Source organism: Drosophila eugracilis, unplaced genomic scaffold (genome assembly GCF_018153835.1).
Source record: "Drosophila eugracilis isolate 14026-0451.02 unplaced genomic scaffold, ASM1815383v1 contig_90, whole genome shotgun sequence".
Classification (NCBI taxonomy): Eukaryota; Metazoa; Arthropoda; class Insecta; order Diptera; family Drosophilidae; genus Drosophila; species Drosophila eugracilis.
The window spans coordinates 9,370,151-9,395,209 of record NW_024573812.1 but is presented as its reverse complement, the minus strand read 5'-3'; the positions used below and the strand labels follow the sequence as shown (position 1 = coordinate 9,395,209).

The 25,059-nt window shown below is 43.2% G+C and overlaps 5 protein-coding genes and 1 non-coding gene across 6 annotated transcripts; all 6 read left to right on the top strand.

Annotated features, from left to right (window-relative positions):
• The first annotated feature begins 395 nt into the window (after positions 1-395).
• Trnag-ucc lies at positions 396-467 on the top strand. The gene has a single exon. It is a non-coding gene; the product is annotated as a tRNA-Gly (tRNA).
• A 5,408-nt stretch (positions 468-5,875) lies between these two features.
• On the top strand, positions 5,876-7,099 carry LOC108112157 (L-asparaginase-like protein GD25160). Its single transcript, XM_017221904.2, has one exon. The coding sequence runs from the start codon at positions 5,876-5,878 to the stop codon at positions 7,097-7,099; it is 1,224 nt and encodes a 407-aa protein (XP_017077393.2).
• Positions 7,100-8,341: 1,242 nt separating this feature from the next.
• LOC108112356 lies at positions 8,342-9,221 on the top strand. Its single transcript, XM_017222184.2, has 3 exons — positions 8,342-8,590; positions 8,647-8,801; positions 8,864-9,221. Exons 1-3 carry the CDS (start codon positions 8,380-8,382, stop codon positions 9,185-9,187), a joined length of 690 nt encoding a protein of 229 aa, XP_017077673.2. The 5' UTR covers positions 8,342-8,379; the 3' UTR covers positions 9,188-9,221.
• A 1,072-nt stretch (positions 9,222-10,293) lies between these two features.
• On the top strand, positions 10,294-11,193 carry LOC108112343. Its single transcript, XM_017222171.2, has 3 exons — positions 10,294-10,480; positions 10,541-10,692; positions 10,756-11,193. Exons 1-3 carry the CDS (start codon positions 10,294-10,296, stop codon positions 11,014-11,016), a joined length of 600 nt encoding a protein of 199 aa, XP_017077660.1. The 3' UTR covers positions 11,017-11,193.
• A 722-nt stretch (positions 11,194-11,915) lies between these two features.
• LOC108112447 (putative protein TPRXL) lies at positions 11,916-12,961 on the top strand. The gene is made up of 2 exons (XM_017222294.2): positions 11,916-12,257; positions 12,326-12,961. Exons 1-2 carry the CDS (start codon positions 11,916-11,918, stop codon positions 12,872-12,874), a joined length of 891 nt encoding a protein of 296 aa, XP_017077783.2. The 3' UTR covers positions 12,875-12,961.
• A 1,095-nt stretch (positions 12,962-14,056) lies between these two features.
• On the top strand, positions 14,057-25,044 carry LOC108113062. The gene is made up of 7 exons (XM_017223498.2): positions 14,057-14,178; positions 15,664-16,673; positions 16,729-17,866; positions 17,940-19,199; positions 19,258-23,052; positions 23,120-23,235; positions 23,303-25,044. The coding sequence occupies exons 1-7, from the start codon at positions 14,121-14,123 to the stop codon at positions 24,863-24,865; spliced, it is 8,940 nt and encodes a 2,979-aa protein (XP_017078987.2). The 5' UTR covers positions 14,057-14,120; the 3' UTR covers positions 24,866-25,044.
• The last annotated feature ends 15 nt before the right edge of the window (positions 25,045-25,059 follow it).

The window sequence follows — 25,059 nt, the reverse complement described above, 5'->3', positions numbered from 1 at the left end:
AATTTAACCAATTACTCTCAAAGCAAATAAGCAATCATCATAAATATCATTTTATTTATCTTACAGCAGCCCATAAATTTTTAAGATTTTTGCAATTTATAATATAATAAAATTGAATGGCAAGGGGGGTGATTAAATGCAAATACAAGCTTGCTATTCGAAAGACTAATTAAATATTATTGTTATGGCGAAGTTTAGATTACTAATCAAGATTATTGTCTTTTATTAGGTGTTCTATTTTTAGATTTTGAGTTGAATTCTTACAGTAAAGCTGGGTTGCAGATAGTATAATTTTCTCTATCTCTCTCTCTCCTGCATTTTTTGTTCTCTCTTTCTCTTTTTGAACCTTATCCCACTTTGTTTTAGTTCGGTTATTTTCTCACTCCATTCAAGGGGCGTCGGTGGTGTAATGGTCAGCATAGTTGCCTTCCAAGCAGTTGATCCGGGTTCGATTCCCGGCCGACGCACAAGTAAATTTTTTTTTAATATTAGGCAATAAGTTTTTGAGTTATGTAATCTATAATATATCTATATCTAGCTATCTATAATATAGTACATACACTATATAGAGGAAACTATTCTATTTGATTTCTTTGACTGTTAACAAAGCTTTTCCAAGTTTTGCACGTCTTAACAAAGCTTTTCCAAGTTTTGCACGTCTTGCTTAAAATTTTTGCTCTATAATTTCACATCTTTGGTTTTTCATTTATATTAAGCAATTTAATTATTTAACAAATTTTAGTCAAATTTGTATTATTTTATCTATTATTACGTCAATTTATTTACTAATTTTTGTTTTACCCAATTAACGAACTTAGAATTTTAAATCCATTCATTTTCCACTCCCATGCCTTTTTTCATAATTTCCCCAAATAAATTTATGGAAATTGCTCAAATCATCGGGAGCCAAAGAAGCATAACTTTTTGGTCTTCATTTCCGCTGCGATTTGACGTTTTGCATTTGAAATGTGATAGAGCGGCCAAATCAAAAGTTGGCCGAAACACAAATTATCCATTAGACGGGACATCAGCGCTGTCATAATGGGCAGTTTTGGGCTATTATCAATTCAAGCCGATTAAACGTTTATCGATTGACAAAACATAGCTGGTGGTCCCTCCGCTGCCACTCCCTCTTTATAGTATACTCGTATATTCCCGTTCTCTATCCCAATCGCGATCCCCAGCGCAGCTGTCAATGCTGTCAACATAATTAACGGCAAATGTCTGCGTCCGACTGGCAGCCAAAGTCTCAGGGCCATGACAAGAAGTTATGCGACGGATTGTGGATTGTGAGGACGATGATGATTATTTCGACGATGATGGTCGGTGGCCCATCGCTCCCGTTGTAATTTCCCCGCATAATTACACGAAATATGTAAATGAACGAAGGCGTCGCCGGCGCTTGACTTTGACTTTGGCTTCCTTCTTGGAACACACACAGTTCTGCAGTGGAAGAAAAGAAGATATAGAATGATTTTTTCCATATATGAAATTTCCTTGTTGATATAAATGAAAGAACATATTTTTAAAATGATTTTAGGGTGATACATAAGCTTGGCTTCATATTAAATCTTTCTAAATCTTTAAGATTTTAATAATAATTATTTTCTGTGTAGAAGTTACGTTCCATGGCCTTTGTTGTTTGATTATTTATATGAAAGATGATTACGCGCAATTAATGCATCAATGCAATGTTGGCTATATTGAATTTATCGAATACTAATGATCCGCACACACACTTCAGATAATTGCGGGCCATAAATTGCAAAGTCAGGGATGCGATAGATGCCGAAAGGAGCTAAGATTCAATGACTCCGGCTGGAGGGCAGCAAACTACTCGTTCGGATGATGGTGGCTCTAGTCTAGTCGATGTCATTGGCTGCAGACATTCTCCAGACAGACATCCAGGGCCTGTGGCCATATCTCATTGTCATAACGGACAGTGCTGACAGTAAATAATCCATCAATAATTGCATCCTCCAGTTGGCCGGGATCGGGTCTGCTGGCTCTTGGCTCTCCGAGGTTCGAGTTTTTCCAGTTGGCCGCTGAATGGCCCTCGGCGGTTTCCACTCTTGGCCATGGCCAATGCTTTATGTCAATTGTGCTGACATTAATCATGGCAGTTTTGATTGCTCGATGTCGCGTTCTGCTTAAAATTGCCCACCCAAGGGTTTGACAACTAGAAAAATCTCCTACTAACTCTCTTTGGGTGTCCGCTGATACTGGTTTCCTTGATGGGGGATCTCATCTTGATTAAGAGTAGTCGTCTATTCGTGGTCATTTGATTAGACAGGCTGTGTGGAATGTTGCCTTTATTAATCCAGTTTGGTAACCGGTAGACGCTTTGCAATTTAGATAAAGTTTTTATGATTTTAGTTTAAGAAAACAGAGTAGCCAATAAGTTTCTTTAAGTAATCACCTGAGTATTAAGTATAAATGTTAATATTTTATTAGTACTCTTAAAGAAAAGCGTTTTACTAACCCCCAGTTTTCCAACTGGACGGAGATATCTCCGACAAGACAACCGCTGAAGTAGTTCGCTTATATTTGTTTATGTTAAATATTGGAGTGCATGTGGAAGCCACTAAGAGAGAAGAGTTGAGCGCCACTTGAAGCCATTTTCAGGTCAACTAATGGTGGCATTTTGGCAAGAGCAAAGGTAACAGGTGAATGGGTAAATGGAAAGTGGAATGGGGTAGCAGGTACGGAGGACCAAGCAGCACATGCATCAGTGGCAACAACAGCAATAATGCGAAGAACTTTTTACTGGAGAAGTGGATTTTCTTTTCGTTTTCTTTTTCCGCCATTTTGCGGCATTTTACGTTTCTTTGGCTCGGTTTGCCTCAGCTTCTGCCTTTGCGTTTTCCCTCAGCTTCAGCCTTTTTCCTCCTTCTGGCTGTTTTGTTTGTTTGCTTTTTGCTTTGGCAAGTTATTTACGTTTTGCTACACACACACATAGCAAACTTAACCCATGCCACCCCACCGCCAAACCGCTCGACACAAAGTGGTGCTTTTGGCTGCGTCCAGGCGCAAAAGTGTTTGTAGCCGCCAGCAAGCTTATTTAGCCGCTCAAGAGCCTCTGCAGACGGTTGGGTTCTTTGGGTGGGGTTTTTCGAGGGCTTTGGTGGGGGGCAAGGTGGGGAATCTGGGTCAGGGTTCAGACTCAAAGACTGTACCTGACATAGAAAACTTGGGCTGGAGGTTTAAGTGAAGACGGCGAAGGAAGTGAAAGGATGTGGCGCTGTCAATCTGCTAATTTTTGAAAGTAGTTTGCGGTTAGTAAAACCAAATCAAAGGTTTGCCAAGCAAATGAATTGGGGGAATAAACTTGGTTACTTAATGTTAAGAATTTTGTTTTATTTTTAGGGAGGAAGACAGACAGACAGACCACATAATTTCTTTTACGCTTAAAAGGGGTATTATACATAAAAAATATTTATTAATAAGAAAATAAAAAGAATAGGGAAAGGTAGCAGAAAATCAAAGGCAGTTTCTTTTATGTATTTTACTCTACTTATCCTAGGAAAGCACAGGCCTTACTCGTTATTAATACTTATATAAATATATAGAAACTATTTAGAACTACTATTATATTTTGTATTTAGAATAAGCACTATTATGTAAGTACTTTTATGTCACTTTAGAAGGTGCCTAATGATATGCAACAAAAATGGTTGCCTAAAATTAACCTAAAATCTGAAAATAAATTGTTGTATACTGTTAGACATCCTTATTAGTGATTTGAATACCCATTAATACCCATTAATACCCATTATACGATCTAAATATTCAAAATTTAAGCTTGTTAAGGATATATTTTCAGTGTATTACCCATAATTGTTTAAGCATCTTCTAACACTCACGCCAATCCTCAATTCCCAGTCGCATTAATAGACGGTCTAGCGATTGCCACAATTCGCAAATGCCAAAACGCAATTCGAACGCCGAACAATATTCAGTGACAACCGAACTACAACACCAGCAATCAAATCAGCCAATCAACTGTCGATTACTTAAGCCATTTTCAATCAACACGGCCAAAACCAAACCCAAACTGGCGAAAACACACACACACATGACAGCCTATAGAGACAGATAGAAACACAAATACTGATGCGCCAGCCATCGAATTACAAATCTCAAACGCACAATAAACGCAATTACACGAGTGTGCGAGTGAGAAGAGCTAAGGAGTGAGTGAGATGGAGAGCAAGCGGACCGCAGGCCAAAATGACGTGGGCCAAAAGGAAATCGAAAGCCGGGCGCCAAGGATTTATGCAATTTTCGGCTCTAACAACTAACCATTGGCTGGGCTCCATCAATCAATCAGCAGTCAATACATATGGCCAACATGATTGAAGTGAATTGTGAGAAAAACAGCATTTTTGATAAGTGGAAAGGGGGTGGTGGTACCGTACAATAGCAGTGGGAGCAATATTTTCGTAGGCCCATTTCCAATCAACAGTAAATTATTTAGGCCAAAAACTAAACAGAATCTTTGACAGTGGCTGTCATGAATATATATTATAAATATATAATAAATATCTTTGATATTATTCAAGGTTAGTTTTAAAATCTTTTATTAAATATTCAGTATTGTTATAAAATTATTAATAATTTTTTCAAATTTTTTAAGGAAGGGTAAAATAAAACTTTATGCCTTTTTTAAATGGCGTTTGAATTTGTTAAAACCCGCAAAATTGCGCCAACTTTTTACATTTTCCTACTCAATTTTGATTAATATTTTATACAATTTTAATTTCTTCTTAAATTCAAACAATTTAATTTAAATGTGAAGAAATCAAATCTCTCCCCAAATCAGAAAATCAACGCTGAAATATTTTTCCAGCTTTTCCCCATTTGCACTGAGAATGAGAGGCAATGTCGACAACCTCAACCAATTATTGGCAGTTGTTTTCCCCCATTTTCACAGACAATTGAAACAAAAGTTTTGTTTTCATCAGATATTTACGAACACACCACCACAAGTACACACACACACACACACACACACACAATCTGGAAAACAAACAAACACCCATAAATGTATATAGACAAAGTTCGATGCATAACAAATATTGTATCTTATGAGTTTGTCTGGCAGATATTTTGCTTGTTGACAATGCATGAATAGGATAAATACTTGCAAATTGTTTGTAGTAAATAAATCAAAATGTATCTCAGCTATCAGCCTGCTACGTATCTGGGGAGGTGTAAAGTCCTTGTTTTGCTAATTCATAGATTTTACGGCTTGCTCTTGGTAAATATTCTTTGCATTTTGTTGTCATTTGTGGTTTTTTGTATTTTGCAATTAGTTTGAATATGGACTAACTTGGATTTATTAAATATTTATTAAAAGCTGGTCAATTTTCCATATTTTTCTAAAAACAATAAATTTATTTTTGCAAGTACTTTAATTCAAGTAAAACAAAAATTATAGCGACTATAAGATACCCGTTACTGCTTTATATAATTTTAAAATATTAATTTTTTAGTGTAAATTCACATAGCGCCACCTATTTCTCAGAAAATGCCTATTGAGCAACTGATGGCGACATCACAGCCCATGTTAGGCCTAATAGCAGTGACATCTCTTAAATACGTATTCTTCTTTATAAATAGTATAGAAAGTTAAAGTCTACACTTTAAAGTCTGTTTTCCTTATAACTTTGTATACTCATTTGTCACTTAAAAGCTTTTAAATTAAGTCAAGTGTTTGAATGTTCAGCTCGCTGTCTCTTGCAATCCAATTAACAACATTAATCACTATTAAGAAAGACTGTTATGACTCAAGTCAATTACCCAAACACATTTTAAAACTAACACTTGCCGATGGTCGAAACTATTTCAGTCATGAATAAGTTCTGCTCGGAGTATGTTGGTGCGGAGTTTTTGCCTTCAACTGCTGATTCTCCTGCAACTATTTGAGTCACCCTGCCGCACTCAAGGAAAGTCCCTCAAATACTTCCGGAACTTCAAAACTACAAAGGGAAAGTTCAGAATATTTGGAACCAAGAAGACAAACATACAACCACTGTTGATCAGTACATGGAACTATACGGATGCCAATCTGCAGGCATGGAGTGTTTTGCGACAAGGACCTCGCCGGACTCGTCAGGCAGTGATTCAGGGATGCCTGGCCTGTCAAAATCCCCGATGCGGTGGCCATTTCGGAGGAGGATCAGCTCCAGATTCGGAGGGAAAGTTAACCCTGGAGGCTGCCATAATGGATGGCGATGGTTTACGATACGGTGCAGTTGCCGGAATAGAGGGAGTTCGGAATGCTATTCTCGTTGCAGATGCAGTTTTACGATATACGAAACATACTCTCCTAGTGGGTAAGAGTGCAACGAGATTCGGCCGATCCATGGGCTACAAAGAGGATTACTCGAATGTGCACGCAGAGAAATTTCTGGAACAGTGGAAATCGAATGAATGTCAACCGAATTTCTGGCGGGATGTTCACCCATCGCCAACGGAGAACTGTGGTCCCTATTTACCCTTACCCCAGCATATGCATCAGCAGCCGATGCATCCGGAATACCCCATCGTCCAGGGTCAACATGATCAGCTGGCCCTACTAGCCCTGGATGAGGAGGGCAAATTCCACGTGGCCAGCCAATCGACTGGTGCTCAATTTCGAATTCCCGGCAGAGTAGGTGATTCGGCAGTGCCAGGCGCTGGGATTTACGCGGATAATGAAGTTGGTGGCGCCGTGGCCAGTGGTGATGGCGATGTCCTCATGCGACACCTTCCTGCCTTCCTGGCCGTCGAGGCACTAAGAACGGGTAAGAGCCCGCACCAGGCCGCCGAGTGGGTGGTGCAACGGCTGCTAAAACACAATACGGAATTCAATGGAGCCGTGGTGGTGGTCAATCGACGTGGCGTCTATGCCGCCGCCTGTGCAGGACTCGATGAGTTCCACTTCGTTGTAAGCGGAGGTAAAGGATATCTCAGCATGGCGCGAGTGGAGAGGATCAAGTGTCTGGAGCGAGAGGTTGAAGTTGTGGATGGTGGACCCAGGGGGTTATTTCGCATCATTCCCGATAAGCAAGTGGTGCCTAAGGCAGGTGGTAAAAGAAACGGGGATAAGAGTTAGAGGGGCGTTTTTAAACTAAGATTTTATATTAAAAAATGTTCAAAAAGTTGCTTAAAATACGATTATCTATAAGATCATTTTATATACACCTATTGTCCCCAAAAACTTCTTATTTTTCTTGAAATAATCCGCAAGACGGAAGAATATTGAGCCACTCTCATTTTCCTTTGTGTCACTCGCCTTTTCCTATTACCAAGGCTAAAAACTTTTCTCTCGCCCCCAAAGTAAGCTCCCAATTTTGGTGTAACGATTTCAGTTTTCACGCTTTTCTACATTTTTATTTTCCTTCACGCATTTTTATCCCCAATTCATCTGCTTTGCATATTTCTTTGTTATGTTTGTATTATTTTCCTTTCCTTTTCCATTTCGGGGTTTTCCCGCCCTCCTCCTTTTCCGTAGATTGTGTAACGTAATCCCCTCGTGTTGGTTGTAAGGGAAAATCTGTTGTAAATGTATGCAAATAAGTACAGCTGTGCTTTAATTTGCCAGGCCAACGAGAAGTTTGACCTCGGCCTTAAAGAGGTTTCCTACTTTACTTTACTAACGTTAAGAAATCAGTATTAGTATGTTTAAAAGCTAGATTTAGTTTTTAGTTTAACTACTTTAAAGCATAAATAAATGTTGAACTAAGGAAGTCAAAGTCAAATGACACCATTCAATTAACAACCACGAATGTCTTACTGGCTCGTATCTTTTGCACACTTCGATTAAGAGCCAGTGTGTCATAAAAATTGATTGCCATAACTCACAACGATCCAGAGCTGATAAGTTATAGATAAGTGGAGGGAAAATAAATTCCCAAAATGACCGGCGATGGGCAATTTAAAGACCTTTCAGAGTCTTAAAAACTCAAAAAATGTTCGATAAGAAAACGACGAAAAATAATAATAATACAAATCAAAACGAATGCTAATAAATAATGGTTAATTAAAAGAAAATCCTAATGAGTCACTGCAAAAAAAGAGAACCCAAAAACATAAGTTTACATTTTAGCCATTTGTCAGCCAAAGGCCAGATAAGATTCTTCAATGGCCAAGCAAATAAATCGTGATATAAGTCCGGCGAGGAATACTCTACACTAATCTATGGGGAACATCTTGAAGTTGCTTAGCACAACAAGTACTGCATTGTAATTTCGTTATCAGTCTGTTGACTGATTAATGTGAATTTTCTCAAGTGTCGCAAAACAATTGTGGGTTTTTTTCCGATTTTCATCAAATTAGTTGCAGCTTAGTTTTAGTTTGGTTCGGTTGCCCAAAGGTGTTGGAGGCTCTAAGAAAATGCTGAAATCGGGTTGCTTTTTTATTTTGCTGGCTACTTTGCTGGCTGTTCAAGGGATTTCTGGGGAAATTTCCCCTGAAGTGCAAAATTCAGCTGATCTGCCCAAATGCTATAGCTGTGAGGGCATAAACTGCTTGAGAACAACCCTACAGAATGCCACTGTTAGCTGTTCTGATAAACTGGATGTCTGCGTCACCATTTATGAGGATTGTAAGTCCAAAGTTGATCAATAAAATGTAACTTTATTAAGCATAATTCCCTTCTAGTTGCTGTCAGTGAGAGGGGCTGTTATGAGCAGATTTCTTTGGCTGGTCAGGCCAAGTGTGCGGCCAAGGACGATCAATGTCAAAAGTGCAGTGGCCAATTGTGCAATAATCAAGGACGCAGGGACTTTAAGTGCATTCAATGCATTGGTTCTGAAGTAAATTACGAATATTTTCAAATAACAACTTTAAACATTATCAATTTCCTTCTCTGCTGCAGTCTGATGCCTGTAACAAGGGTGCCACCTCCTCACTAACCGCCTCCCAATGTGGCCTTCCCACCTCGGCCAACTCCTACTGCTATGTCAAGGTCGTTGGTAATCAGAAGGATAACCTACAAAGAGGTTGTGCTCTCTCAGTGAAAGAGCAAAAATCCTGTCTAGAAGACTCGGAATGCTCCCTCTGTCTGCCAGACAACTCCAGTGATTCCGTGGCCTGCAATAATTTCGATTTGGAATTGGGATCCAAATCAGGAGCTGATCAAAGGCTTTTAAGTCTAGGAATGGCTTTCCTTGCCTTCCTCCTCCTGAAATTACTAAATTAAACTTTAAAATAAATAAACAAAAATAAAAAATGAACACCTGCTTGAGAAATGTTTTGTTTTTAGCTTATCGGCTTTTTGGTTTGTGTTTATTTTTTGTTCGGTCCGTCAATTAACTAGCATGTGATTATTGGAATAAAACCACAGTTCAATCACAGGGGGAATTCTTTGGCCGACATTTTAGAGGGCACTTAAATAAGGCTGCAAAATACAGTGGCGGGGAGAAATATAGAGACACTTTACTTTATACTCGTATTTAACACTGATTTAAGCACTACCAATAAATGTTAATAGTAATAGTAACTAAGCTTTGGTTATCCTTGTTTAAAAAAAGTTATAAAATCCAACAAAGTTATCAAAGTTTTATTTCGGATATTATGTTAATGTGGATCAGGGCTTGGCATATTTGCAGAATATTTCACATATCACAACATAGATACAAATTTTCACACATTTGCAAAGTTATATTGAAGTATAAAAACACTATTAAAAGTATTTCAAACAAGAAAAAACGCTATAGTCGACTATAAGATACCCGTTACTGTTTTACACAATTTTAAAATATTCATTTTGCTAGTGGAAATTAGCAAAGCGACACCTATTGTCAGAGAAAGCATGTAACTGATAGTGACGTCACAAACCATGTAAGGCCTTATAACCTAAATTTCTTCATAAATAGCGAAATATTGTTCCGCTTCCTTCTGCCTGTTACAATCTTTTCAACGAATCTAATATACCCTTTTACACACTGAGTAACGGGTATAAAAAATGTAACTCAGAGCTTTTCCAACCACTCACCTTATGGGCTTTAAACTGTTTTTCTTCTGTTATTAAACTATTTTCATTATCTCAAATTCCCAGTAAGCTTAAGCCATGGAGCGGATGAGTAACTCGTATTATCTTTCGCAGTACATATTCGACTGCCCTCAGCTGTCGGCTCTCCATAGAACACTGTCAAGTGTTTGGCCATTTCCATGGACAAACGCACACACACAAACACACACACTGACAGCAACCGCTGTCGAGGACACTCCAGTGGAGCATTTGAAGTGGCTGGTGGTATAAAAGCCGATCGCATTGGCCAATTGCCCGACAGTCGAAGCAAAAAAATGAAGGCCCAAACAATTGCCAAGGTGTTGAGTGCTGTGGTGCTGATGGTTTCGGTGGGTCATGTGGCCGGCAACACGGTAATCAGTTGCCACAGTTGCGAAGGAGCCAACTGCCAAAGGGTGCAGTCGACCAAAACGCAGTCATGTGTGGATTCCTTGGACTATTGTGTTACTATCTATGATGAAGGTGGGCTAAAATGTAGATTTGAATGATATATGATGATATCTATGACTAACAATATTCCAGCTAAGGTCTTGTTCAAGGGTTGTTCCCTGGAAATTCCCTATGAGCTGCGTTCGAAATGCCAGGATAACCGCTCTTGCTACAAGTGCAACACCAAGGAGTGCAATAATGTGGGATCAGCCCAATACGCCTGCATTCAGTGCGATTCGAGCAAGGTAAGTTGAGAGTTTCCATTTCATAAACCATATTTAATCCTTTCATTTTTAATCCCCCAAAAGGACACCAATTGCGCTTCGAATGCCGCTGCCTTGGAAGCATCTCGTTGCAGTGCTCCCACTGCTCCAAACTCTTATTGCTATGTGAAATCCACGGGTGGATCCATTACGAGGGGATGCGCCACCACCGAAACCGATCAGCAGAGCTGTCTTAATGATGCCAACTGCCTGCTGTGCTCACCTGGAGATATCAGGAACTGCAATGCCGCCGACATCGCTGAGAGCTCTAGTGCTGGGAATCGCTTCATTCGTTTCCTTAAATAACTGTAGTAATTGTATATGGGTGGAAAATAAAGATGTTTAATAACTTATAAATAAATAAACAAACTGTATGAATCTAAAAATTAAAAAGAACTTGTGAGTTAATTTCACATAGTCTCCTCTTTTGATATTTAATGTGACTTTAAATCTTCATAAGTAAATATATAATAATATAAAACCACAAGATGAACGTGTTATAATATTTTTAAAAGCTCACTGGACCTTTAATTAAGGCTTGCTATGTAATTTGTGAAACAGGTGTACCTAGTCTTTTATCATATCATTAGAATTTAGTGACTCAGTGATTGCAAAAAGAAAGTTCATAGAAACAACATTAGGTAAAAGTAAATAGTATATAAAATAAAGCAGATAACCTTCTGACAATATTTAAATACACATTTTAAAGAACAAACAGGTTCGATTATTAATACATTAAATCTAAAAAGAATAAGTCTCGCATTAAAGTCCTTCTGTGAATCACCCACATGTTATTGATAACACCGAAGTTGATCAATAACAACAACCTTCAGTAAGACTCTCTCGAAATTATCTAAAATACCTTTCAACTAATTCATTGTCTAATCTAGGTAGATAACCGGTTAATAACAAAAATTCCATTAACGATGTAAACTTGTTTGTTTACATTTGACTAAGGAACCACTTTGAAAGCTACCCCACAAGAACTCAGGCCACTTGAGCGCAACTGGCCTTAGGGAACCCCGCAAAAACAACAGGATTGTTTATGCAATTTCTGAAGAGATGAAAGACAATCAGTTAACAATCACACTCTTCACCCAATTATCTATAAAGAAATATCAGAAATATCGTCTTGAGTGACCAGAATTTATATAAAGCGGTGGTTAGCTATTGACAGCTTTTCAATGCTAAATGTTCCTTCCACAATGTCAAACTTAAGATTTTCTCAACTCCTGCTAGCAGTGCTTCTTGCGAGTAGCTACGCCTTGGCATCGGAAAAGTGTATATATTGTCGAGGTATTAACTGCCAAAGGAGTAGTTATGAGGCGGATGAGCAGTGTTCAGATAAATTAGATGCCTGCGTGAGTGTTTTTCAGGGTGGAATCATTCAGGCCCAAGGATGCCTGGAAAGTCTAGAAGATGATTGGAGAGAAAAGTGCAAGGAAAATGGACGAGGAAAAGGAATTGATTGCGAGATTTGTGTGACCGAAAAGTGCAATAATGTGGGCTCCAAAAGAGCCAGCTGTCTTCAATGTAACAATACAGAGGTAGGCATTAGCAAAATAAAAGTTTCCAAAAGTTTCCAACATTTAAAATGATTTTTCCTTTTGCACAGGATTCACAGTGTGCTGAATCTGCTGGACTCCTGAAAGCTGTACAATGTCCTATTGCCAGATCTGGCAGAAGTTTTTGCTATGCCAGTTTGACAGGAGATAGTTTGGAAAGAGGATGTTCTCTGACACTTTCAGATCAAATCGATTGCCTGGCCAATCCGGATTGTCATTTGTGTGATCCCTTGGAGCAACCTCATTGCAATGATCAACTTGTAAAAACAGATGATAGCCCAACGACTGAAGATCCAACAGAATCAACAAGTTCAGAATCTACACCTGATTCAACGATAGCAACAGAACCAACATCGACTCCTACCACAAGTTCATCCACAAGTTCTTCTACCAGTTCTTCTACCAGTTCTTCTTCAAGTCCCTCAACAGATTCTTCTAGCAGTACATCAACAACTTCGCCAGATACCACCGCATCCCCCACAGAACCTTCAACCACAGAAGAGATTCCATCTACGACGGACAAACCTAATATGGCTATGGGTTTACACGTTTCCATATTCCTGATCTTTGCTCAATTGGCACTTTGTATTTACCTTTAGGTTTGATTCCCACGACCTTCTCCAAGCTCTCTATCTATGCACGACTGTTATTAAAGTAATTTTTATGATATGACCATAAATTATTGGTCTCGATTAATCGCAATCTTTTGGGTTTTATGCTTCCACCAAAATTCAGTGCGTTATGTCAGCGATTAAAAACTGATAAGCCACGATTATATGACGAAAATCCAGCAATCCTATTTATATAATCGTCATATTTAATAGGAATGATTGGGCAATCGTGGGGTCAATCAAGGTTTAAGAGGAAAGTGATTTATTTGTATTCTATTTTTAGTTTTCCCTCATTTTTTATTGTGAAATTGGAAAGGTTCAGTCTGAATATTCTAGTTTCCTAAATTTATTTTAAAGCAATAAAGCAGTTGGATACTTTTTAAAGTATTTCCTTGATGATTCAAATTAAGTATTTATTTATTTATATCAAATCATTTACAGCTGATTTCATGACATTGTTTAATAGATTGTTCAAAGTCCAAAGAGAAGCCATAAAAGTAAGCAATATACATTAAAAGATTAAGTTCTTAAGAAAAGCATTTACCTCTATCTGGGGTTTTTCAACCAACAATGTGATTTACAGCCCCGATTTATGAAAGCGCCACCTGGATGATAGATTTTACTATCGATTAACTGAGTTTCAATAACTGGGCTATCGATTTTGTAAGCTTAAAGCCATTTCTCCTTGTTAGTTATTACAGTGCAGTGGTGATAAGAAACTGCGCCCAAATGAATGCAATCGGGAAAAATAGGTTTTTAGCAAAACGAATCGCGTTGTTGGCCTCCATTTAACCGCATTTTATGACTGAAGTCCTATAATCAGCCAACATATATTTTGAGTGTCCATCGTTGGAGAACCTTATCGCGGTGGTGTAAACGTGTTCACGACTCCATTTTCGCCTGATTATGGTCGGCTTATCTGGATAGTTTTTGTTGTTCTTTTATGTTAATTCCCCTCAAACGGTTATAAATAACGAAGCTTTATCGGCCATATAGCTATGGCAACAGCGCCTACAATATAATCGCTTTTGGCCCCTAATATAGAGCAATAATCAAACAGCACCGATAGAGGACTCATTGGCTCGATCGATCGATTGCTGTGGCTTGTCGCCGCATGAAAATCTATAAAAGGCCTTACTTCAGCTAGCTAAAAATTAGTTGCCGGAATCCATTTTTGTGGCTAATACGGAAATACGCGACAGTCGCCACCCTGAAGTGGCCCTCAGAAACGATCATGAAATCAACGGCAGCAGGAGTAGCCTTGCTACTTCTAGTTTTAAATCACTCAAGTGGTAGGTGTTTGTGGAGATCCAGGATAAAGGATAATGAAAAGTGAAGTGAAAGTAAACAAGACAGTGAAAGTGCCAGAAATTACAAAAGCAAATGCGTAAAAATTATGAAAATTTAATGAAACTTTCCAAGTTATATAAATAAAAATGAACTGAAGAATCAAACCTAAAATAAAGATTGTTTTTACTTAACAAGCTGTAAAGGAACTATCTAGGATTATAGTGACATTGAAAAGTGAAAATAAAACTTTAAAATAGAACTTTATTTATTACGTAACGAAAATCTTTAAATCTACTAAATCTAAATCCACCAATATGTACTACAACCCTAAAAATAAAATCATTTTTTTAAATGTACTTTGGAAAATCAAATGAACAATAAAAAACAATGAACATAAAGTGTTAAAAACGAAGATTAACCTATCTAATCTACTGAAAGTATCTGATTGTGTATTTCCCCCGTCAGACAATGAATTAAAGAACTCTATGTCCGACAATCGCGCCGACATTCATGACTCATGTTATTATATGGTCTATTGGACTATATTACCCTTTGGTCTAAATCACCCTTTGGTCTATATTACCACCCTATCTATTATCAATAAAAATAATCAATGATGAGACATAAGCGTGTAACTTGTATTGATCATAAAGAACCAGTCTGGTCAAAGTGTACATTTCTTAATCATTTGTACCTCTTTTTGTGAGTTAATCAAGTTGCCAAACTCCAGAAATCTCAATCGAAATTCTTGAGTAGCTAGGAAATCCACCATTCTTGATTTATATGGATTTGGTTAAGGAAAAGATTAGACTTTGTGACTGAAAGCCACACGTTTTGATAACCAATATCTATTTTTAGCTATGAGGTAATGAACCTAATAATTTGAGAGAAATGTATTATTTCTAGCATGAACTTTTGATTTGTCCTGTTTCTCCTCAAAACATACTAGATTTCACGAATAAGAAGAACAAGAATAACCCAAACAACCCCTTATAAAAAGAAAGAATAAAATTTCAAGGATAACCTTCTCGAATATTCCAACTTTCCCTTATTTTCCTTTTCATTATACAAGCACACCCTTCCTTATAGATTAAGTCCAACGATCGGCATTGAATTGGCCTCTTTTATGGATCACAAAGCAATTATTAATTTATTAGCTGATTATGGGCAAAGAGATCGCGTCGATGTGGTAACGGCAGCTGTCGGACATCGGTAGCCATAAATAACGTGAAATTCGATTACCCAGCGGCCCATAAAGGCCGCTCACTTTAATACGTAACAAGCCGCCTTCTGTCAGTAACAATAAATTTATTAACGTATTTTCCGCAGAAGTTTTTGATTACTTTCAAGATTTAAGTTTGCTTGGACTTAAAAGTTGTATGCGGAAGATGATAGTCAGGAATTAGTTCGTATTTCTAAGAAAGAAGATATCAAGTTAGGTCTTTGGTTTTATACAATTTGTAATTCGAAATACAAATTCCTTGCAGATGCCTATATCCACAATTGGCATTCGGGTCCCATCAACTGTTATGAGTGCTCCACCCTCGATGAGTGCTCGGCAGGATCAGGAGCCCTCCGCAAATGTCTGAACAACGATGGTCAGAGCTGCGTGGCTATATTCAACAGCAATGGCGATGTCACCCAAAGAGGTTGCAGCGATAATTTAGAATCAGTTTGCTCGGAAAGTGGGGATAATTGCTACGAGTGTCGATCGCACGGCTGTAATTCCCTGAAAACCAATGAGAACTTGCTCGAGTGCGTTGTCTGCGATGCCCAGAGCGATGATAATTGTGTTTTTGATACCGAACTTGTGACTGAGAAGAGGAAATGTAACGAACAGTGTGTGACTGCACTGTATCCTACGAACAGTGAAGTGGGTGCTCCCTTAGAATTGGTTCGCAGCTGTTTGGATGATCTGGATCTGGATGATCGGGAGGCTTGCACTGAAGGAACTCTGGAAAATTGCGTTGCCTGTAGCTCAGCCAGTTGTAATATTGTGGACTTGGGTGTTCGAGGAAGTTGTTATTCCTGCCAAGGAGATTGCAGCAGTCCGCAGTCGACAACCTGCAGAGCAGTTCCTTCAGGAGACAATGCCGAGAGCTGCTTCATCGAATTCGATGAGTCAGGAAAGATCTACGAAATGGGTTGCCTAAGTCAGTACAACGTAAGCGACGTCACCCTGATGGAAACCAACAAGCAATTGTGGTACTGCTCCGGTGATAACTGCAATGTGGAATCTGCTCTGGCCAAGCCACAGAAATGCACTTTGTGCAGTTCCCGTACGGATGATGACTGTGCTGTGGCTCCGGGAGATGTTGCCACGGAAACTGATTGCGAAAGTCTCGTGAATACCGATTGCTATTCAAGGATCCTCGATAATGGACACACAGAGAGGGGTTGCCTGACCAGTTTGGAGGGTGACGATTACCTGGATTGCCTTAAGGACAGTAATACCACAAAGTGTCTCAGGTGCACCGGAGAGAAGTGCAACCAGGAGGTGGGTTTAATATCTGACATTATTGGAACATTAGTTAACCATATTTATATAACAGCTCCAGCCCAGCGATCGTTTAAGCTGCCAGATCTGCGATTCCAGTGTGGATGCCACCTGCGAGACTGCTCCCTCTGCTTCTGCATTATGTCTGCTGCACACCGCCAACCAGCAGTGTATAACGTCCATAGATCTCTCGGGAAATACCCAACGTGGATGCACTGCATCAGTGGAATGTGACTCCACTAATCCCAAAAGGTGTCAGGTCTGTTCTGGAACCGATTGTAACAGCGAAAATCTAAAGAGGCTAGAGGATGGTCAGCCAGGATTGTGGGGTCAGGACTTGCCCCTGACCTGCCAGACTTGTACAGATGCCACAAGTTGTGCCGCCGCCGAAATATCGAATATTGCCTGCTCCAGTGAATCGGAATACTGTGTGACGGTGTTCAGTGCTGAGGGCGCAGTGACTGCCAAGGGTTGTAGTCAGGTGGTGGAGCAATCCTGGGCCACCTACTGTGATGCCAATGGTGGAAATTGTCACAATTGCAACTCCAATGAGTGCAACAATGCCACATCCCTGAACTCTTACACTGAATGCATCTACTGTGATTATGAAAACGAAGATTGTGCCACAAATGCTGCAAATGTTAAGACCCGTCGTCTTTGCAATGGCCAATGTATGACTGCCTCTCGCCGCAGATCCACTGAGAACTTCATCTACGACACAGTTCGAGGATGTTTGGATGACAAGGAGCCGGAGGATCAGGCCACCTGCGTTGCTGGCACCGACAGTGCTTGCATAGCTTGCTCTGGAGCCAACTGCAATGTGGAAAACATTTCCGAAATCACACAGTCCTGCTATAAGTGCTCCGGAGCCGATTGTGATGAACCGGTGGCCAGTCAATGCAGCCAATACAGTCCCGATGATCGTTGCTATATCCTGTTTAACTATGATGCTGATATCACGGCCATGGGTTGCAAGTCCGATCTGGATGAGGAGTTTGTCGATGATTACTTCCATTCTCTACTCTTCTGCGAGGCCAACAACTGCAACTTCTTCGATATTCTGCCAACACCCACGCAGTGCTACGCCTGCGATTCTTCCGAAGATCCCAACTGTGCTACGGATCCCTCAAAGATCACTCTAATAGGAAACTGTGGAGTGCTACCCTACACCAGCTGTCAGACCCGCGTCAGAAGTAAGTTTAAATTGTAGTTTCTTAAAGATCCAGTTAATTGAATGACCGCAAATTCTCCTTTTCCTTTCCCCAGATGGCATCACCCAGCGTAGTTGCTTGAGCAGCCTGGAACGAGAGGACTTGGAGGAGTGCCTCGCCGGTACCGGATCCTGCCAGGTTTGCGAGGGCGATCGCTGCAACGTTGAAATATATCCCGCTGATCGTCGTCGTTGTCATCGATGCAACTCCCTGACCGATCCCACCTGCTCCTCGGCTCCCGATGCATCAGAGGTGTGCCCATACTATTCGGAAACCGAAGGCTGCAGTGCCAAGTTGGTGGATGGTGAGACCTACCGTGGTTGCCAGCGGGAATTCACCTGCGATGATTCGGACAAACAGCACTGTCGCATGTGCTCCCAGACCAACTGCAATGTGGCTGATCTGTCCAACTCCTACATTGGATATCCGGGCAAGTGGTCCACGGCGCCAGTCAACTGCTATCACTGCAATGGCACTGAATGCCAGGGAACGAGCTCGGGCACTCTTCGCAAGTGCACTGGAAACGATGAGCAAAACTGTGCCACAGTTTTCGATGCCTCTGGTGCCGTGACTTTCCGAGGTTGCTCGGATGCTCTCTATGATGATGAGGAGACTCTCCAATACTGCGATGAAAACTCCGGCAATTGCAAGTTCTGCAAGTCAACGGGCTGCAACAATGCCAAGGAACTGAGCAGCTATGTGGATTGTCTGTTTTGTGATGGCAGCGATGAGGCGGAATGCGTCCGTAAGGTGGGAGATATAACAAGGACTCTGTCATGCCAGAGCAGCTGCTTCACTGGTCTCTATCCCCGCAATCGGTCCGAGGCCAATCCTGTCTACGATCTAGCTCGTGGTTGTTTGGACGATCTTGAGTACGATGATCGTGAGGCATGCGCTGCCGGAACTTTGGAAAACTGCGTTTCCTGCTCGAGTGCCTCGTGCAACGTTGCTGATGTGCCCGAGGATCGTCTTAGCTGTAATGTCTGCCAGGACTCTGATTGTGAAACGACTGTAAGCCAACTTTGCTTGGGTCATCGGGCCGAAGATCAGTGCTATATCCAAGTGGCTGATCTCAGTATTAAGGCCATGGGCTGTGTCACAGATCTGCAGGATACATTCCTGTACACCAATCGCAGGGATCTATATCTCTGCTCCGGCGACGATTGTAACACCAAGGATAAGCTGAAATTGGATGGTGTTACCTGCAATGTCTGTAATTCCACTTACGATGACGGCTGTGTCTCTGGTACTACAGCTTCGGCTACTGTCTGCCAACACTACATCAATCCTGAGTGCTACAGCTATCTGAACGAGGGTAAATATATATCAACATGTTATATCTTCAAGATATACTGATCTCTAATCGTTTCTAGATGGCGTTTTGCTGCGTGGCTGCCTCTTGAACACTGAGGATGACGTCTTCGATGAATGTTCCAGCTCAGGCAGCACCAACTGCACCATTTGCAGCACAAATAATTGCAACAATGAGGTGTACCCCTCGGACTGGCTGACCTGTCTGCGTTGCGATTCTGCCGACGATTCCGATTGTGCCCTGAATCCCTCCAGCTATTCCAGCTATTGTCGTATCTACTCCGAGGACGATGTCTGCGTCACTTCTCTGACCAATGGTCGCACTCGTCGTGGCTGCCAATCTGAACTGAATTGCGATGAGTCCCAGGCTGGAAGTTGCAGACTTTGCTCCGGACCCAACTGCAATGATGTGGATCTGCAATCGGGCTACGTTGGTGAGCCGGGCAAGTGGACGGATCTCCCCTTGAGCTGTCATGTTTGCGGAGATGCAACCAGCTGTGCCTCCGTTGGCACGGAAACCACCAAGTGTGAGGGTAACAACAAGCAGACCTGCGCAACGGTGTTCAATGCGGCGGGACAAGTGGTGGCCAGAGGATGCAGTGATGCTGTCCAGGCTGCCAATACCGATTACTGCGATTTGAATAAGGATAGCTGTCTGCAGTGCAAGTCAGATGGTTGCAACAACGCCGTGTCCTTGGATGCCTATGTCGATTGCTACTTCTGTGATGCCGAAGATGATGCGAACTGTGCCTGGGAGAAGCCTGATAGCACCAGGAAGTGCCAGGGTCAGTGCATGACAGGATTGTATCCTCGCAGCTCATCTTGGGACTCCGCTCTGCTGCCCACTCGCGGTTGCTTGGACGATCTGAATGAAGCGGAACGTACTTCCTGCGCCGCAGGAACTCATGCGAATTGCACAGCCTGCACTGGATCCCTGTGCAACGGAGATGATGTCATCGCCAATCCTCAAGAGTGTTATGTCTGTAAGGATCCTTACTGCGAGGACCCCGGTACTGCCAAATGTGTGGCCTACAGGGAGAACGATCAATGCTATTTGGCTTATGATGAGTCCAACGTGGTGGCCCTGGGATGTGCCAGTGACTTCGAGACCCAGGTGATCAATGAGCTGGTGGCCCAGCAGCGGTTCCTTCTCTGTTCGGGACAAAAATGTAACTCCTATAGCATCACACCCGATCCCAATTCTTGTCTGCATTGCTCATCAACGGACGATCCTCGATGTGCCACCAATCCGAATCAGTTGACTTCGACCGACATCTGCGCCCAGTTGCCCTACACCCAGTGTGTGACCCAGATTGATGCTCAGGGCAATACCATTCGGGGATGCCTGTCCAGCTTGGATGGAGGAGATTTCTACGAGTGTCTGACTGGCGATGGGGAACTCTGCGACACTTGCACCGGTGAACGTTGCAATGGCTTGTCCGTATTCCCTGCCGATCGTAGGAAGTGCTATCAGTGTGACTCGTCCAGTGACCCCAACTGCGCTGCCTCACCAGCCACCAGTCTTACCAGCACGGTTTGCCCCATTTACTCCCAGTTCGAGTCCTGTGTGACCACCCTAGTGGATGGCATTACCCACAGAGGATGCAATTCCTCACTCACCTGCTCGGATCCCTCAGATTCTCGAACTTGCCGCGTTTGCAATTCCGCTGATGGTTGTAACACCGTTAACCTTGAAAGGGCCAGCGAGGACGGCGAGCCTGGAGCCTGGCAAGATACTCCAATTGGGTGTCTGACTTGCTCTGGCACCGACTGCGCTTCCGGTGGAGGCACCCTAGAGACGTGTACGGGATATGATAACTGTGTGACCGTCTTCGGCGAGACTGGATCTGTTACCCAAAGAGGTTGCTCGGAGCCAGTCTTCGAGGCTTCCACGTACTGTGAGGAGAATCCTTCCTCCTGTCCACGCTGCAACTCCAATGGCTGCAACACTGCAGACTCCCAGGATAACTATGTTGAGTGCATTGTTTGCGATTCTAGTCAGGACTCGAACTGTGTTAGCAATCCCACGAGTATCACTAAGACACGCCAGTGCCATGAACGTTGTATCTCGGCTTTCCTGCCCCTGTTCAACGAAACCGAGGATCCCAGCTATGCGCTGATCCGTAGTTGCTATGATGACCTGGAAAAGGAGGATCGCGATGCATGCACAGCCGGTAGCAAGAGATTCTGTGCCACTTGCCAGGGTGCCAAGTGTAATTCCGAGGACTTGGTGGCCAGTCGCCATAGCTGCTTGGTCTGCCAGGGTGATGAGTGCCAGAAGCCCGAGGCTAGCAGCTGCTCCAACTACAGGGAGAACGATGAGTGCTACATTCAGTTCGATGAGGAGAGTTCGATAACTTCGCTGGGCTGCCTAAGTGAGCTGAGTCACGAGGATATCTATCTGCTGAAGCGTTCCAAGAGATTGCTGACCTGCAGCAATAACGATTGCAACACCATTGAATCCGTGCCAGAAACCGAAAGCTGCACCCTGTGCAGCTCCCGCACCGAGGCCAACTGCGCGATTAGCCCTTCAAGTGTGACATCTGCCACCAATTGTGTCCTGAGCGGCTTCCCCGAGTGTTACTCTCGTGTCCTTTCCGATGGCAGCACAGAGAGAGGTTGCCTCTCCAGCTTGGAGGACGACGAATTCCTCTCGTGCTACAATGGCACCTCGTCCACGTGCAGCTCCTGCCAGGGAAGTGCTTGCAACAAGCAGTTGTACCCCAGCAATCGCCGATCCTGCCATGTTTGCAACTCCGAGTCGGACGCCAACTGTGAATCCAACCCCAATAGCCTTACCGTTTGCTATCTGTACGAAGCAGATGATCAATGTGTGACCAATCTGAGGAACGGAGTGACCTACAGGAGCTGCTCCTCCTCGCTTAGCTGCGAGGCGAATGCCAAGTCCTGTGTCTACTGCGAGGGTGATGGTTGCAATCAGGTCGACTTGGCCGCCAAGTCCGATGACAACATTGGTAAATGGCAGGATCTTCCTTTGGAGTGTCTTACCTGCGAAGGAACTGGATGCCAGGAGGAAGACATTCCAGCAGTCAAGTGCCAGAACAACAATGAGCAGGACTGTTTGACCGTTTTCGGAGCAGATGGAACTGTCACCAGACGTGGCTGCCAGGATGAGGTCGAATCAGATGCCACCATTTCAACGTACTGCGGCTCCAATGCAGGAAGCTGTCCTTCTTGCAAGTCCAACAGCTGCAACAATGCCACCGCACTTAGCCAGTACACCACTTGCATTTACTGCGACTCCTACAAAGATTCCTCCTGCCTGTGGGATCCCACAAGCACCAGCCACAGGACTCGTCAGTGCCAGGGACAATGTATGACTGCTCTCTATGGCAGCTCTGAGTCTGGACTGGATCTTATCCGAACTTGCTTGGACGACAAGGAGGAGGCCGATCAACTGACCTGTGCCAGTGGCAGTGATTCTACCTGCACCGCCTGCAGCGGTGACTCCTGCAATGTCCACAGTGTCCCTGAGGATCGTCTGAGTTGCTACACCTGCGAGGGCGACGAGTGCGAGGATCCGCAGCCCCAGACTTGCGCTGTCTACAAGCCCGAGGACAGCTGCTTCCTGTGGGTGGACGAAGATAACGATCTCAAGCAACTTGGCTGCCTCAGCTCCTTCCGCAATCAGGATCTGGAGTCCATTATCAAGACCAAACGCATTGCTGTCTGCAATGGCACCAACTGCAATGTTCCCCAACTGCAGTCCTCCGTGCAATGTGCTGTCTGCGATTCGCGAGATGATCCAACCTGCGCCACTGATGCCCATGCCATTGGAAACTTCGAAACCTGCAGTCAGTTGCCGCACACAGGATGCTACACCAAATTGGAGAGTGGTAAGTTTAGATAAATACACAGTTTCCTTAAGTAAATAATTAAATATTGGTAATCCCTCTTCCTTAGATGGTTCCACCAACCGTGGTTGCCTCTACAACCTTGGCCAGTCTGAATTTGCCGCCTGTCTTTTGGAAACCGATGCCAACTGCACGGTGTGTTCCGTTGATGGATGCAACCGCGAGGTAAGTAAACCGAAAAACCCCTTTTTAAGATCTTTCAAATCTATAAAAAATCTTTCCTGTATCCAAGGTCTTCCCCGCTGACCGTCAAGTGTGCTATTCCTGCACCTCGGCCGATGATAACAGCTGTGAATCAGATCCCAGATATACCCTCGCCTGTCCATGGGTCAGCGAGACAGAGACCTGTAAGACCTGGCTTTCCGGAAATGTTACAACACGTGGATGCAGCAGCAGCGTTGAATGCGACTCCACTGATTACCTCAATTGCCGCACCTGCTCCGGCAGTGAGTGCAATGCCATCGATCTGGCCAATCGGGTTGATGATGGTCAGCATGGAGTGTACCAGGACTTGCCACTGAAGTGTCACACCTGCGTGGGAGAACATTGTCTGAATTCGCTGGGACCTGCTGTGGCATGTTCCCTAAACATCGCACAGGACTGTAAGACTGTCTTTGCGGCTGATGGTGTTACGGTGAAGAGGAGAGGTTGCTCGGATGATGTGGATGACTACGAGGATCGCTATTGCCGACAGAACCCCGCTCTCTGTTTCACCTGCAAGTCGAATGAGTGTAACGATGCCTGGTCCACGGAGGAGTACGTAAGCTGTACCTTCTGCAACTCGGCAAACAGATCGTCCTGTGTCACCGATCCCACGGAATCGGACTTGGCCAAGCGCAGTTGCAAGGGCCAGTGTCTGGTGGCTCTTAATGGTGTGGACCTGATCCGATCCTGTGTGGACGATAAGGAGCTGTACGATCGCTCGGACTGCAGCACAGACGAGAGCGGTACTAACTGTGCCACCTGCTCCGGAGCCGACTGTAACACCTTCTCGTATCCCGCCGATCGTCTTAGTTGCCACACCTGCACGGACGCGACTTGTTCGAGCAGCCAATCTGAAGCCTGTGTGGCCTACAAATCGGATGACTACTGTTTCGCCAAATATGCATCTGCTGGCGGCGTGGAGCTGATGGGTTGTGCCAGTAGCCAGAATAGCTCCAGTTTGGAGGAATGGCAGGAGGGCAATCAGCTGTACTCCTGCCAGGGCAGTGAGTGCAACGAACTAAGCCGTCTGCCAGGAGAGGGAGAGTGCTTGGCCTGTGATTCCAGCAGGTCATTGGAGTGCGCCCAAGATCCCACGGCTATAACTGCAACCGTCACCTGTCACGCCCCCAACTCCGATTGTATCACTCGCCTGGAGGATGGTCATACCATCCGTGGATGCAAGAGTGCCTTGAGCACCACCGATGGCAACAACTGTGTGGCTAATGGCACCTGTTCCGCGTGTTCCGGAGCCAAGTGCAATGCCGAGATCTTCCCCAACAACCGACGACGCTGCCACATTTGCAACTCCAATGCAGATGCCAATTGCGCCAGCCAACCGAATAGCTTGGCTGTGTGCCCCATTTATGTGGCAAATGATGGATGTGTTACCTCCTACAACGATGGCCTTCTGCGCCGAGGATGTGCCAGCGAGCTGGAGTGCGAGATCGACAACGAAGATCACTGCAACAAGTGCTCCACGGATGGTTGCAACACTGTTGAACTTAAGGGTTCGGCTGCGGCACTATCTGGACTTGGCTTTGGTCTCACCATCTTCGTCGCCTGGCTGATCACCTCCACTCAGCGATTGTAGGTTATAGACATATATGAAAAAGGTGCTCCAGTTCCATTTCCTCCATCTAGTTAAGTAGATTTATATAGAGTACGCTTATGTAATTAGATTGCTGTGCTGAGGCCGATGAGGTCCGTGTTGGACCAATCGCACGATCTACCAAGGATTTGTAAATAAAACCAAACGACAATTTCGAACAATTTAAGTGGGTTTTG